Genomic DNA, 15,000 nt, shown 5'->3' on the forward strand with positions numbered 1-15,000 from the left:
CTCAAACCTCAAACGTGAAAAGGTTAAATAAACCATTGGCTTGGTTTTTTAGAGAATTGGATACCGGCAGCAGCTTCTGTCAATTTAAGGTAAGACCCAAATTGACCATTCACGTCGCCTAACATAAGTCCCCCAGCAAACTTCAGCAGGTAAATGTCAGCTTCAATGAAAGTCTGAACACTAAATTGAAGGGAAATTTTAGGCACAAAATAACCAGCTGAGCCCAAATAACTGTAACCTATGCACACTAATCGTGCCTCTGTGAGTGTGTGTGTGGTTGTGTGTGTATGTGGGAGTGTGTTTGTGCGTGTGTCTTTAATGTACATTCCCCAGCGAAACTGGGACTTAAATATGTAGCAGGCTGAATAATTTAGCAACATGTCTTTGGGAGCAGTTTAACTGTAAATTGCTATGGACAAGCAGTCGCACGATGATTAAACAGGCAAGACTTTCTATGGATAAAAACAAGAAGTTAGAAACTTCAAACGCCAGATGTCTTCGGAAAACTACGAAACTCATCTTAATTCAGCACGGTCCAAAAAGTATTTCAAATGTTTAAAATACAAAATACGCACTACCTTCTTAGAGAAAACAAACCTCAGGACAATGTCTCTGACCCCATATGACCCATGTTTGGTTAAGGCCAGGATGGATGGCTATGGAGAAACTCACCTGGCAGCGATGTACAAGGTCCTGTCCATGATCATGAGGAGCTGGATGTCTAGTCGGTGTCTCTGCGTGTTGTCCCTGCCGGGCTTGTGGCCCACAAATGCTGGATACTGCTTTGTGTCTGTGGAGGAAACAATTCAACTCATTTATACACAAGATCCAAATATAAACCACAGCTTATTGGTTGTAAACGAGGCCTGTATCCTCACAAATCAAAACAAAAACAACACGCATTGTTTGTTGTGTATTATGTGATCCCAATGTTCCTAGAATGTTATATAAAGTCCCTTTGTCTCGGTCCCACACTGCGTCTGCAAAATGTGCACTGCACCAAGCACACCATGAAATCCCTGTATTCTACGTGGCTTTGGATGAAACGAAAGAAGCTGCTTTGGATAAATAACCCGAGACAAAGAGCCAGGGCCATGTGAGGTTGGCTGCCTGTTGTTTCAACTCTCCCGGCTGGGAGCGATTCACCCAGGGAGACGCAGGCAGGGGGAGGAAGAGAGAGAGAGATAATGCATGAGAGGAAGGAGAGAGGCAGAAAGAGAGGGAAAATGCCTGTATCTTTTTGAGCCTGGCATAGAATTTGCACTATCACACAGCGCATTATAGAAGCCTGACAGAGAAATAGAGGATTAGCCTTTGATGTAGGGTGGGCTCCTCTTCAGATCGCTTTAAGTCTTCCCCTTTTAGCGTGTGTAAAGGGTCTATCCTTGGGTACCAAATGACACTCCTTGCCATCAAAATGCATGCAGACGGCGGAGAAGGAGGAGTAATTGAAGATGGGCAGGGGGGAGAGGGGGTGAAAAGCGATGGAAAGGGGAGGGGTAGGAGGGTTGAAAAACGAAGTTGAGGGGAAGGTGACAGGGATTAGTGATGGAAGCCAAAACGAGGGAGGGAAAAATAATGATGCTGCAAGGCAGAAATGAAGAGATGCTAGGGGAGGAGCAGAGAGGAGAGCAGAAGAGAGAAAATTAAATGAGAGCAGAAGAGATGAGAGGAGAGGAGAGGAGAAGGGAGGAGGAGAGGAGAAGAGAGGAGAGGAGAGGATGAGAGGAGATGAGGAGAGGTACTTAAATGAGAGCAGAAGAGAAGAGAGGAGAGGAAAGAAGAGGGTGAGAAAACAGGAGCAGAGAAGATGGATGAAAGAAAGAAATATACAGAACGAAGGAAGAAAGAAAGACAGAACAAAAGAAAGCGCAAGTAAAGGAAACTAACAAAACTATTTAACAGACCCACCACCGCCGGCACCGCCATGGAAGTGAAAGTACACTCACCATGTGAAATGCTGATGGGTTCCGTGTCTTCGGGGAAGCCCGCCCCGGCTAGCTGCAGGAGCGTGAAGTAGAGTAGCAAGGCCTCTGACCTCATGGTCAAACCCTGGCCGCTGCCGCTGCTGCTGCTGCTGCCGCCGCTGCTATTGGTCCACTAGTATGGATTCACCTCAGACTGCATAGAGAGAGGGAGAGAGAGAGAGAGAGAGAGAGAGAGAGAGAGAGAGAGAGAGAGAGAGAGAGAGAGAGAGAGGGAGAGGGAGAGGGAGAGGGAGAGGGAGAGGGAGGGAGAGAGAGAGAGGGAGAGAGAGAGAGAGAGAGAGAGAGAGAGAGAGAGAGAGAGAGAGAGAGAGAGAGAGAGAGAGAGAGAGAGAGAGGGAGAGGGAGAGGGAGAGGGAGAGGGAGAGGGAGGGAGAGAGAGAGAGGGAGAGAGAGAGAGAGAGAGAGAGAGAGAGAGAGAGAGAGAGAGAGAGAGAGAGAGAGAGAGAGAGGGAGGGAGAGAGAGAGAGAGAGAGAGAGAGAGAGAGAGAGAGAGAGAGAGAGAGAGAGAGAGAGAGAGAGATAATAGGAGGATGTCAAGCATGGAAAACAGAGAGAGTGAGATAGAGTAGGGGAAGGAAGGGAGAAAACAGAGCAGAAAAAGTTAGTGACAAAACCACTTTGCATTTCACTTGCATCCTGGATGACTTCCTCAGCCTAGACGCAGAATGCGTATAGTCGGCAGGTAGACAAAGGACATAAACAACAGGAGAACACGGAGTCCCTACCACCGGCACAACTGTCCCTTTGCGAGTCTTTACAGAAGGCAATGGGATCAGTCCCACATATATTTTATTATATATTTTGTTGGCTTGGGTTGAGGACTGTGTTGCAAGCGAAACAGAATAAATGGGATTAGAGGGGGGTTATAACCTGCGTCACGGATCGATGCCAGGCCCAGAGGTAGATCTGCCTCTATCCCTGCCCATCACGCTCTCTCTATCCGTCTCCCACCAATCCTTTCTGCCTACTTCTTCATCTTCCTGCCTCTCTCCGTATAATGTATAAAGGTGTTCTGTATACTATAATGTTTACGATACCAAAGGCTATTTTAAAGCCTTTACAGCATTAGTCTGAATATTTCCGTGTTGACAGGTAAGAGGGTAGGGTTGAGTCCTCACACCTGCCGTATCTGATGACTTCATCGCACTTCCCACAGTAACCACAGGAGTTGTTTATCTTTCCTCATGAAGTTTCCTCCGTTTTTTTGGCAACAAACGACTCCCATAAATCATTCCAGACAATAATTGTAGCAGTAAGTAATCTCATCAGACATTGAGGGTTTCATTCACATAGAATATGTTTTGTTCAGGTTAAACTCTGAGGGGAGCACTTGGTTTTGTGTACAGCGTGTTGTACCAGCTGGTGCAATAGCGAGGGGGGGTTAAGAAATCTAATAAAATGCCTGATTTAATTTGCTGCAGCTGGATAAAACGTTGTTTATCCCATACTGTATTTTCATTTGCCATTGTGCGCACGAGAGGGAGAGAGATAAAGAGACATGGGAGGGTTATGGAATCACAGATAGAGGAGGAAGATGCAGGAAGAATTAGCGAAAGGCGGAAATTGCTCTCTCTCGCTCTGTCTCTATCTCCTCTCTCACTCTCTATCTCTATTACTCCCCACCCCTCTCGCTCCGTCATTCTCTCCATGGCTGTGTGAATCTCATTCAGCGGCAGAGTGAAAACGCTATTCATCGGGAGAATCACTTGAATACTGAGGAGAATACCAAAACTACAGCCTAGATACGACCTTCACCCCCCTCCCCCCGAGCCGCCCCCCCCACACACACACACACACACACACACACACACACACACACACACACACACATACACACACAGAAATACACAAAAGCGCACACCCTCCACCCTTGCCACTTTTCTTAGCCACTTGTACCTCTGCCTCAGCTTACTCTGTGGCATATCCCACTCGTTCTGGAGGACAAACCTATTGTGGATTTTGTAACAAAAAGGAAATGGAATTTTAAATAATTGGGTTTTCTTGGAAGGTCAGTTCAATCTGTGATAAAATTATTCCAATGTAAATATAAGTATCTTTTTTATTAAGTACGTATTTTACTACACAGGTGTCCATGAAGGGCTGAAACTACTTAATTTCTTAAACCTTGACCCCAGAAGTCGTCCGCTAATTGATTGATTGATGATCAGGAAGTGACTCAGGCGGGGAGGCGGGCCCTCTGGGCATTGTGACAAATGGAGTGTGTACAGAGGCAGAGAGGACAGAAGACAGCCACGTGCTACTGCTGCTAGCATCAAACTCAATACTGTCCCATGATTTATGGGAGCAGTCATATAATCCCATTTTCTAGATATCAATTAATGATTTTATATTTCAGTTTCTAAATCCGAGACGAACCAAAAAGAAGCTTTGTTCTCCGTGCGACAGTAGATTTTGCAGCCTGTTATAAGATCAGTTTAATCTTAGTCAACTAATCTAATTCCGGTTAATACACCCCATGCGTTATCCCGCAACAGGAACAAGGCACACAAACTGTACAAGCTTCTTAATCTTATAAAGCCGTCATAATCATCCATATTTCTTTACTCAGAACGTAATACAAAAATACGCTCTGAAAACAGCCAAGAACCGTCCTCTATATTTAACGCCCTAAACAGATGAGGCACAGAATGACTCTTCAAGCCAAGTTAAGTCTTCAAAAGCCACGCTGAGATCACACACGTGTGGCACAGGGAAATAAACAGAGTCACTGAGTCACGCACTTCCTTGAAGATCAAAATTGTTTCCTTATGTTCAAGATCCTGATTTGAAATGCTACCTTATTTTCCACTGCTGAACATAGTGGTGGCCTATACATTTACCTCTGATCTGACACATGCACCTCCACACCTTCATGCTCACATGCACAGGCACCGACACACTCACACACATGCTCAATAATATCTGACAGCGATTAATAATCGCACATGTGTGGAATCCAATAACAATCCACTGCTGACAGTACCCACATGTGTAGATTATATATGGATATAATCTCCTTGAAATACACGTCTAGACAAATCAAAGACGGAAACCACAGCAGCAATATCTTTCTTTACACCTAACGGATTGTCAATCATAAGGTAGCAAGCAACATGTGTGTGCATGTGAATGTGTGTGCATGTGCATGTGTGTGTGTGTGTGTGCGTGTGTGTGTGTGTGTATGTGCACACGTGTGTCTGTGAACACAAAATTTAATCAAGATGGTTTGAGGCAGAAGGCCCCCAGCAGGAAATAAAAACCCTACCGCCCAAGATGCTGCGAGGCTTGTATACACACGCTCGCTCACACACACACATGCACACACAGACAAACACACACACACACACACACACACACACACACACACACACTCACACTAACAGACAAACAAACACACTGACACCGACAGATACACACATAAACACGCAGAAACATGAGAGAAACGCACACATACGCACACACACACACACACACACACACACACACACACACACACACACACACACACACACACAATGCTCAGGTAATGAACGCATTTGTACCCCTATTCTCCCACAGGTTGGGAGGCCTCCCGCGAATGAAGGGTGGTGCGGGTGGTGGAAGCCAACAGCATTAGCATGGACAATAAACAAATGATCAGGGCTAATGATGTTAGCGCTCCAGTTGCGTCAACATGTTAGCCATGGAGGCATGGCGCCGGAACCAAAACAATAACATCCATTTATTATCATGACAAGGTCAGCAGCAGGGGGTGGGGCCTACTGCGCCGGACTGGGTCTGAACCCCGAATACCAGAGATTCCACATCCACAACATCCCTGAACCTAAACACCTATGTGCACAGAAGGCACGTAGGAAGTGACCCCGACACACACACACACACACACTGATGGATCACACACACACACACACACACACACACACACACACACACACACACACACACACACACACACACACACACACACACAGACACACACACACACACATACTCACACTCAGACACATACAGACATACAGAGTTTTACAGACACACACACACACACACACAGACACTCACACACCCCGGGGGAAGGGTGCGGTGAGGAGGGTCGTTAGACACCTACTCGTTTAATCCGCTCAGGCTCCCAGTGTGTTCTCTATCAGCCCGAGCAATGAACTGGGAGACTGCTCTGTGATTACATCAGGATGGGCCCGCTGATGCCTGGGCTTTACTGGGAATGGTTCAGATGTATGTTTACTAGCTCTCACTATATGCTTCCGAGCTTCTGACTGTCGCGTTGTGTGTGTGTGTGTGTGTGTGTGTGTGTGTGTGTGTGTGTGTGTGTGTGTGTGTGTGTGTGTGTGTGTGTGTGTGTGTGTGTGTGTGTGTGTGTGTGTGTGTGTGTGTGTGTGTGTTGGGGGGGTACATCTGCGAGTGTGTGTGTATGTGTGTGCATGTGTTTGTGTGAGTGTGTCTTGTGTGTCTGGGAGCTGGTTGACAATTGCCGCTACACCAGATGTGTACCACACACTGCGAACCCGCAGTCACAGTGTGAACTATAGGAACTAACACTTGGGTGTTACCAGACACACACAAACACACCCACACGCACGCACACACACACACACGCACACACACAGACACACACACACACACACACACACACACACACACACACACACACACTGGCACAAACGCACACACAAACCCACACTCGCACACACACACACACACACACACACACAAACACACGCACACACACACACACACACACACATAACACACAAACACACACACAGACACACACCACGAATGCAGAAACTCTTACGCCTGGACCAAACAAATACAAAGATAAACGACAACGTCCGCATCACCAACCAAAGCAGCACCTGCTGGCATATGTGTTAAGAATGACCTGGGATGAGCATGTGAACGCTCGCGGGGGGGGAGGCAGGGGTAGAAGGGAGGGGATGGGAGCTGGGGGGAGTGAAGTGGCAGATCACATAACAGTAAAAGAAAAAAGAGACAAAAGGGGTATGAAGATGAAGGGAGGGAGAGGAGACAGTGAGAGTGTAGAGGCTGGGGGTGAGAGACAGGGACGTGTGAGAACCACGTCGGGGGGGCTTTTTAAATGGAACTCCTCAAAGCCTTCTAGGGATTGTTCACAGGACCCATGCTCCACGGCAGGTGTTTATATTTGTCAGACCCAGCCTGATAAATCAGACACAGAAGAATAGAGAGAGTTCCCTGAACGGCCCATGAGACTATGATAAGGCATAGAGTGGAGGCTAGATAGATAGAGACACACAAAGAGAGAGAGAGAGAGACAGAGAGAGAGAGAGAGAGAGGGAGGGAGAGAGAGAGAGAGAGAGAGAGAGAGAGAGAGAGAGAGAGAGAGAGAGAGAGAGAGAGAGAGAGAGAGAGAGAGAGAGAGAGAGAGAGGTAATTGGAGGGAAGGGACCCGTCTTCTGGAGAAGGGAGTCATGCCAGCATTAATTGTAAACACAGGGTTAGTTAACTTTCACACCAACACACACACATACACACCCATCGTACACTGTGTTTCTGGACACATCTGAGGGGGTTGAAACACATGCATGTTGGTGTTTGCATTTCATTTCCGCTAAGTCGGCCCCTCTCTTTAGATGCTGCTGGACAGATGAATATCAGTGTAGAAGAGGTGATCCATCATGGTTTGATTATTAAAAGACAATGAAGTGGACATGAATGGGGCAACCCCCATTGCTGTAGGCCCCTTGATTTAAATAGAAGCCTAAATGCACGAGCGTCTCCCTGTAGTTGAATGATTGATTCTGGAATTGAGCCAAAGTAGACACAGAGAGAACAAGGAACAAGAGAGGAAAAATAAAGTTGTGTGTGTGTGTGTGTGTGTGTGTGTGTGTGTGTGTGTGTGTGTGTGTGTGTGTGTGTGTGTGTGTGTGTGTGTGTGTGTGTGTGTGTGTGTGTGTGTGTGTGTGTGTGTGTGTGTGTGTGTGTGTGAGATATTTAGAGAGAGGGGCGGAAAGAGAGAGTGTGCGGCGACAACTCAGAATAACAGCAAGGTAACAAAGACATCAACTGGCTGGGTATAAGCTGAGCCGTTATTATTTTTACACCTCTCCCTCTGTGATGTGCAGCAAAGGCTGTTAGGCCCGGACATGCTTCTGTTTCATAATGACAAGAGGAAAACAATGGGTTTTCATTTCAGGATTATATGGAGCATTCACCTGATAGTTATGTATCACTGAGCCGCTACTGAGCCTCATAGTTACCTTTGTAGGAAAGGACTGAAGAGAGGACTGGAGAGAGGAGAGGAGAGGAGAGGAGAGGAGAGGAGAGGAGAGGAGAGGAGAGGAGAGGAGAGGAGAGGAGAGGAGGGGAGGGGAGAGGAGAGGAGAAGAGCTTTGAGATGAGAGTGAAGGGAGGAGAGGAGATGAGATATGAGATATGAGATGAGAGTGGATGAGAGGAGAGGAGGAGAGGAGAGAACATTACCGGAAAGAACAGAAGGAGGAAAGGAGTAGCCTTGAGAGTTCAATTCAAAGGAAAAATAAAGACTCAAAAGAAAGAAAATAAGGGCCGGCTGAAGACAGCAGCGGGATTGATGGGCGTTCACTATATGGGCATGAGCCAAACAAAACTGGCAACATGTCCTCCCTCTGAACAGCAGGCAGAGCAGAGCAGATAACTCGCTTCCACTTCTACTCAATGTTTACTCAGGTCTGGTTCAAATCGAGCTGTTACTGATGAGTAGCAGTCCTATTTTCTTTTCCATACTGTGACTATAAGCTTCTGGGTTTATCTCCTTGTAAGCTTCTGGTGCCTGGCACGCGCCAAAACCCAATGGAAATATCAAGTAATATCTTACATATGCTGTTGCTATTATTTTGAATTATTCTTTTCTCTTTTTTGGGGGTTTCACCACTAACAGAGCATGAAAAATATCTTGATTGTAGTCAGTCTGTGTCTCTTCTTTGTCCTCTGTCAGCTCCCTGCTCCCCTCATCTCTCCTAATCGCTCTCTGAAGTTCGTCTTCTGAGCAAAGAATAACAGAACGGCAGAACGACAGAGCCTGGCGTCTCACCGGTCCCTGTGCTGCTTCGTCTCCAGAAATCCTTATGCATATAAACACAAACAGACGATCGCACACACGTACTCGCACAAACACACACACACACGCAACCACACACTTACAGACACACACACACACATACACACACACACACACACAGACACACACACACACACACACACACACACACACACACATATCCAGACACACACACACACACACACACACACACACATACACACACACAGATATAGACACAAACGCTAGTGCTTAAAAGATTGACCCCAAAAAAGAATGAGGTTAGATATTTAAATATCAGAACCTTTTCCTTGCCCGTCAATCAAGGCGGTGTGGCGACGGGGTTGAGGTTGGGGTGTCGGTGGGTCTGGGAGCAGCTGATACAGGGCCAGGCCGACCACGCGGAGAAAATGACTGCTGATAAGGGAGACGCCTGCTATCTTGTGGCCTTCTCCCTCTTTCTTTGGATCCAATTATCTACCCCGTCTGATTCGACTTTCTGTCTGCCTTTCTTCTGAATGGATGAAATAAACACTGCTTATCCCTCCCGCTATTCAGATGACTCAGAGCTCGGGTCGGATGAGGAGCGCTTTTACATTTACCCGTCACCCCGGACACCGAGTTTACATATGAGAGGAAAAGACATGGATAAAAACAGAGAGAGTGGGAGAGAGAGAGAAAGAGAGAGAGGGAGAGAACAAGAGAGAGGGAGAGAACGCGAGACAGAGAGAGAGAGAGAGAGAGAGAGAGAGAGAGAGAGAGAGAGAGAGAGAGAGAGAGAGAGAGAGAGAGAGAGAGAGAGAGAAAGAGAGAGAGAGATATTGTGAAATTGTCGTAGAAAGATAAGAATCACAGCCTTGTCTTAGTGTTTATTTTGATCCAGGTGACATCACCCCCAGACAGGTGATAAGGACTGTGAGAAAGAATATTCTGTCTGGATATAAGAAGACTGCCGACACGACTCTCCTGGGGAGTGACCTCAAGGAGGCAGCGGCTGCATTAATAGGGTTTCACTGAGCAGAGTGCCACATTAACATTTCAGAGAGGAAGAGGGAGAGAGACGGGGAGGGGGAGAGAGGGAGAGAGACAGAGAGACATGGACAGAGATAGAGACAGAGACCGAAAGAGGAGGAGAGAGACAAAGAGAGAGAGGCAGACAGAGACAGAGACTAAAAGAGGAGGAGAGAGACAAAGAGAGAGAGGCAGACAGAGACAGAGACTAAAAGAGAGGGAGAGAGACAAAGAGAGAGAGGCAGACAGAGACAGAGACTAAAAGAGGGGGAGAGAGCTCCCTACAAGACACGGGCCCAGAGCCCCTCAGAGTAGAGCGAGCACTGCCCGCGGTACACTATGCTGTCAAAACATAACACAACTCTTTCTTCGAAGGGTTGAGTACAAGCCCTGGCGTCTGTGTGAGTCTGTGTGTTTGTGTGTGTGTGTGTGTGTGTGTGTGTGTGTGTGTGTGTGTGTGTGTGTGTGTGTGTGTGTGTGTGTGTGTGTGTGTGTGTGTGTGTGTGTGTGTGTGTGTGTGTGTGTGTGTCTTCATAACGCTCAGTCATCTCTATAGATCTATAGAGCCTTGTTAGAGTAGGAAAAGGCTGTTGAGTGAAGCACTACTTACTTTAAACTACTTAAGGGAGGAGCTCGGAGCAGGAGATACTTGCAAGGAGCGCTGAGAAAAGGCCTGTTTGATAGCAGGTCCCGCAAAATTGATGAGCAGAGTCACAAAGACGATGAGATAAGGCAGAGCGTTTGAATCAATCCTCCTCCGAGGTCAATCTCCAGAGGGAGGGAGGGGGCAGGCGTCTTTGTGATGACGCAGCTTCGTGATGACGCAAGTCCTCATTAAGCATAATTTTGTTTACAATTAGACTTAGTGGCTCAATTGGAGTCGTCCATCATCTGGAACTTGGGGAGTTAGTTTGGGTATTTAGGGAGTCTTGGACGGGGGGGGGAGGTTGACTGCTCGCAGTGGGATGAACAAGGAAGGCCAATCAAGAAAACAACAGCACTAATTCTGGGCAATGGATAGTCGCTAACCGTCCTGCCGGACAGGGTCCGTCCGTAAATGAGGGACGTTTCAGAGTCAATATGGAGCTGTCTTTTAAACAGACGATGGTAATGATGGATGTCTGTTGCTAGTAATGACCCCCTGTTGGTTGACCTCCAGTTAATAGAGATGATGTCAGGAACAACAACAACGAAGCATACCAAATGAGTTCTACTACGAAAACAGAACTTCATGAGTCACTCCCCCCCCCCCCCCCCCCCCCCCCCACCACCACCCCCACCCCCCCTCCTCACCAACTGTCCGGAGTACAACTGCTCCAATCCCTGCTTTGGGTTTTGTTTCCTTTCTTTCTCACTTCTCCAGGAAATGTAGACGGAGGCTATAAACAGGCTGCCTTCAGGGATTCTGCTCAGGGTGTTGCTCGCTGTGGTTGTATCCTTTGGGTGCAGTGTCACTTTTCACAGCCTCCCACCTTGCACATAATACAAACTCCTTGTGGGTGCTAGCAGCTATGGTGTTTTTTGACTTTCTTTCGCTTTTGTGATTTTTTTTCTCCAATGTTTTCTTCATTCACATTCTACATTTCTGCTTTGTTTCAGAACTGCCGGTGCAGATTCGCCTGAGAGAGATGCAGAAATGGATCACGTGGGATATTGAAGGCAACAACAGGAATTTCAAATGCATTTGAACTGTAGTGTAGCATCTCGGAGAGAAATCCCAAAGATGTCCGCTGTCTTTTGGAAGTTTCATGTGATTAAAAGTTGGCAAGATAAGAATATGGCATCGGATGGAAGTTCACTTTTGCAAGAGGATTTTTTGCAAGGCACAGCAAAAACTGAATATGTCATGGATTGATTTACTCTTTTGATGATGTCGAAATTAATTTGAGCTCTGGTAATGCCATCGTCTGTGCTCCCAGTGACTCACATCCCATTATGATAAGTGTCTGAGTCGGGGCTGATAACTAGCTTGCTGGCCTTCCGCTTCAAAGCAGAAGCTGGCCTATCAGATCTGACTGAGCGCGATGCTAATCTGTGCTAAGGTAATGGACCAGCCGGGGGTCAGGGGAGGAAGACACAGTGGGCAGCCACTGTGAGTCCACACAGGCCCATTCGATTTTAGAGTCAAGATTTGTTTGTCGATGCGTCAGTAAGCTTATTTTTCCTCTTTATTTCCACCTCATCTACAATTTTTTCTCCCCTCCTGAGACATGTCTTTTTCAATGAGTGTCTCATATATTCTCAAATGACAATCGAAAACACATGCAGCATCTTTCCCTCCATTTCTCCACCAAAAAGGGACCCATGAGTTATCATGAGGCAAGCACGGAAAAACAGCACAATGACAGCCAGACATAATTACATTCAGTGGTTCGTGCCGTGATCCTCAGGGGCAGATAACCAAGAGCGGTCAGTGTGTGTGCGGTGCATCATATCCAACAGCAGCATTATGTATCATCAGATGATCCAGGACATCCAGTCCAGCAATAAGAGCAAGGGAAACTAATCAATAAACGACAGCACAATAAACGCTGCACTGCCGGTATACAGAAGGAACCTGTCCCTGTTCCCCCTCGTGCTTATCTCCACACACCATATTGTGGCAGGGAGGCGCATGGCTCGCCTCCTACAACTGTAAACTAATGGATGAAATGACAATGCACGCGGATGAGAGATTGGTGAGTCTGCTGGGTTTAGTGTGCGAAACAAAAGTATCTCTGTGAAAATGAATTGTACGGTGTAGTACAAGCTGTTACAAACTGAGACTTTAGCGGCGGATATATAGCGAAAGGGTAAATTACCAGCAGCAAGATAGGCCAGTATAATACAAAAAAAACACACAAGCCATAACAATTATAATAATTGCTTGTAAACTGGTGCAAGATGTGGCCAACAGTATGGGGCAAAATATTCCCAAAGATAATGAAGATTTTTTTGAATCAAATAAAAAAAGTGAGGAAGGAAAAACAACCCAAAGACAAATCAGTAAGAATAGGACCACCATGAATGTTATAATTTGTGTCTGCTTCGTGCTTCTTTACAAAACTGAATGAATGCTGTGGCTATTTGGAGATGCCTGTCGATCTCAAAACTTAACCATTACAATTAAGCACTTCAAGGTGTTTGTTTGGATTTCAAATAAAAATTGATGTTAATAAATAAGACAATTAAGACATGGTTTATTTGCTTTTCAAATGCTCACAATGCAGCCAAGACAGGATATCGCTTAGCGTTGCCAGCTAGTTATTGACGTTGAGTGTACATGGTTGCCAAAATAGGCAATTTCTTCTTTATCAATGAGCAATCATGGTTCTAACCTTGAATCAAATTAATCAAGCTGAAAGTAGGTCTTTATAACCCTAGCCTAAATTGAACTGTACATTTAATTATACTTTCCTATGACCACATTGAGTGTGAGTTATTATTTTTTAATTAATAGTGTATGTTTTGTGCCAAATCACTAAAAGCATTAGAATGACCAGCGGTCAAGGCATATAATGCCACATATTTATGTAAATTAATTGTCATTGAAGGCACAATTGGGTAGTTAACATGTGTTATGTGAATGAGTTAACATAAGGGGGAGGGAAAGGACAATAACCCTGGTTCATGTCCTTCTTGTTGTATGATGATGTAACAGTAATGCAAGAGCCTCGAGCAATCTAAGTTCATTCTTAGTTTATTAGTTAGCATGAGCGTAAACAGTATTACGCTAATTGGAAATCCACTGGCTTGTGACAACTGACAAAAACGCCGCTGTCTATATAAATATCTCTTAAAATTGAACATACAACCGCAAATCTGTAGGCAACAAACCAAAATATATTCACCTGCCAAAAAGTGACAGGATGAATCTTTTTTAGGGTCATTTTGTATTTTTATGCTGTCAAAACCAGTTTCTCCTGAGCAGACATGATTTCCCAAGCCTTACACCCAATTTATCCATATACCTATACCTATCAAGCCGGGTTAAGTAGGTTCAGACTACGGGAATCCATCTGAGGCGTGGTGATACACAGTCGAGGCCTGTGTTTATGCTTCTCATCGTTTCCCTTGTTTCTAGATGCATACCCCCCGCCCCCCCACACACACCCAATCCACCGCTGCCCCTCTGTAACAAATTTCTCCTAAGTGCTCATGACGGTTCTTCAATAAGTAATTTTCCGTGCAGTGTCATGGCGTCTTTGTGATGGCCAACTTCTTGTATCAGCAGTGTCGTGCAATCTTTCTAATGGAAATGTTGCATTAAGTCAGCAGCGTGCCGTTCACGGCGGCGGATCATAATTGTAAATTTCTTTCACGCGAGGGTTCAACCGGTCACCCTATCGCCTGTCTCCGTATGAAGAGATGGTGTTGTGTAGCAGGTACGAACCGCTTCGCCCTTGCTGAGCCCTGCGGTATGAAGTAACGTTTCTATTGGTCTGCGTAAAACCATGTTTTCACTGGAATAAAGAGGGTGAGAGGACAGAGAAAATCAATGCTTTGTCTTTAGCCACCTGTTCTACTTCTAGGGACCTGTGATGAACAAAGGAAGGCAGAGTCAGATTTATCGGCCAAGGTTTTTCTCGCTGGGATTTAGTTGGGTTCTTCTCTGCCCTTCCCCTGCCCTATTCCGTGAGGGATAAGGGTTTAGGGTGTAGTCTCAAATAGGCCTTTGAAGCCTTTGGAGGACATTAAGTGAGATCAAGATACAAATAAATTTGCCCTGATACAGGTGGCGCAGAACAAATCAAGCCTGTATTTGCCTTCAGTATCACTGCAGCTGAACAGAGGCGAGGGGATTTGAATGGAAAGCTTTATTGGGCTTTGGAATGGAAGGAGCAGACTTCCGTTTACGACCACAGTCTAATTGTCAACATATTGTTTTCGTATTAAAAAAGTTCACACACCATTCACTTCCTCGATTTCAGTGTACGTTTCCTTTAGGTC

The 15,000-nt window shown here is 45.9% G+C and overlaps 1 protein-coding gene across 6 annotated transcripts in view; it reads right to left on the minus strand.

Moving 5' to 3' along the window:
- sema6a (sema domain, transmembrane domain (TM), and cytoplasmic domain, (semaphorin) 6A) overlaps positions 1–15,000 on the minus strand; it is a 112,115-nt gene that overhangs the window by 63,389 nt on the left and 33,726 nt on the right. For all 6 annotated transcript variants that reach the window (XM_030359875.1, XM_030359871.1, XM_030359874.1 and 3 more), the window contains exons 2-3: positions 1,950–2,121; positions 673–790 (exon numbers count right to left, since the gene is read on the minus strand). In XM_030359875.1, the coding sequence (XP_030215735.1) occupies positions 673–790; positions 1,950–2,043 (212 nt within the window). In that variant the 5' untranslated portion in view covers positions 2,044–2,121. The remainder of the gene's footprint in view (positions 1–672; positions 791–1,949; positions 2,122–15,000) is intronic.

The sequence above is a fragment of the Gadus morhua genome, chromosome 6 (genome assembly GCF_902167405.1).
Source record: "Gadus morhua chromosome 6, gadMor3.0, whole genome shotgun sequence".
Lineage (NCBI taxonomy): Eukaryota > Metazoa > Chordata > Actinopteri > Gadiformes > Gadidae > Gadus > Gadus morhua.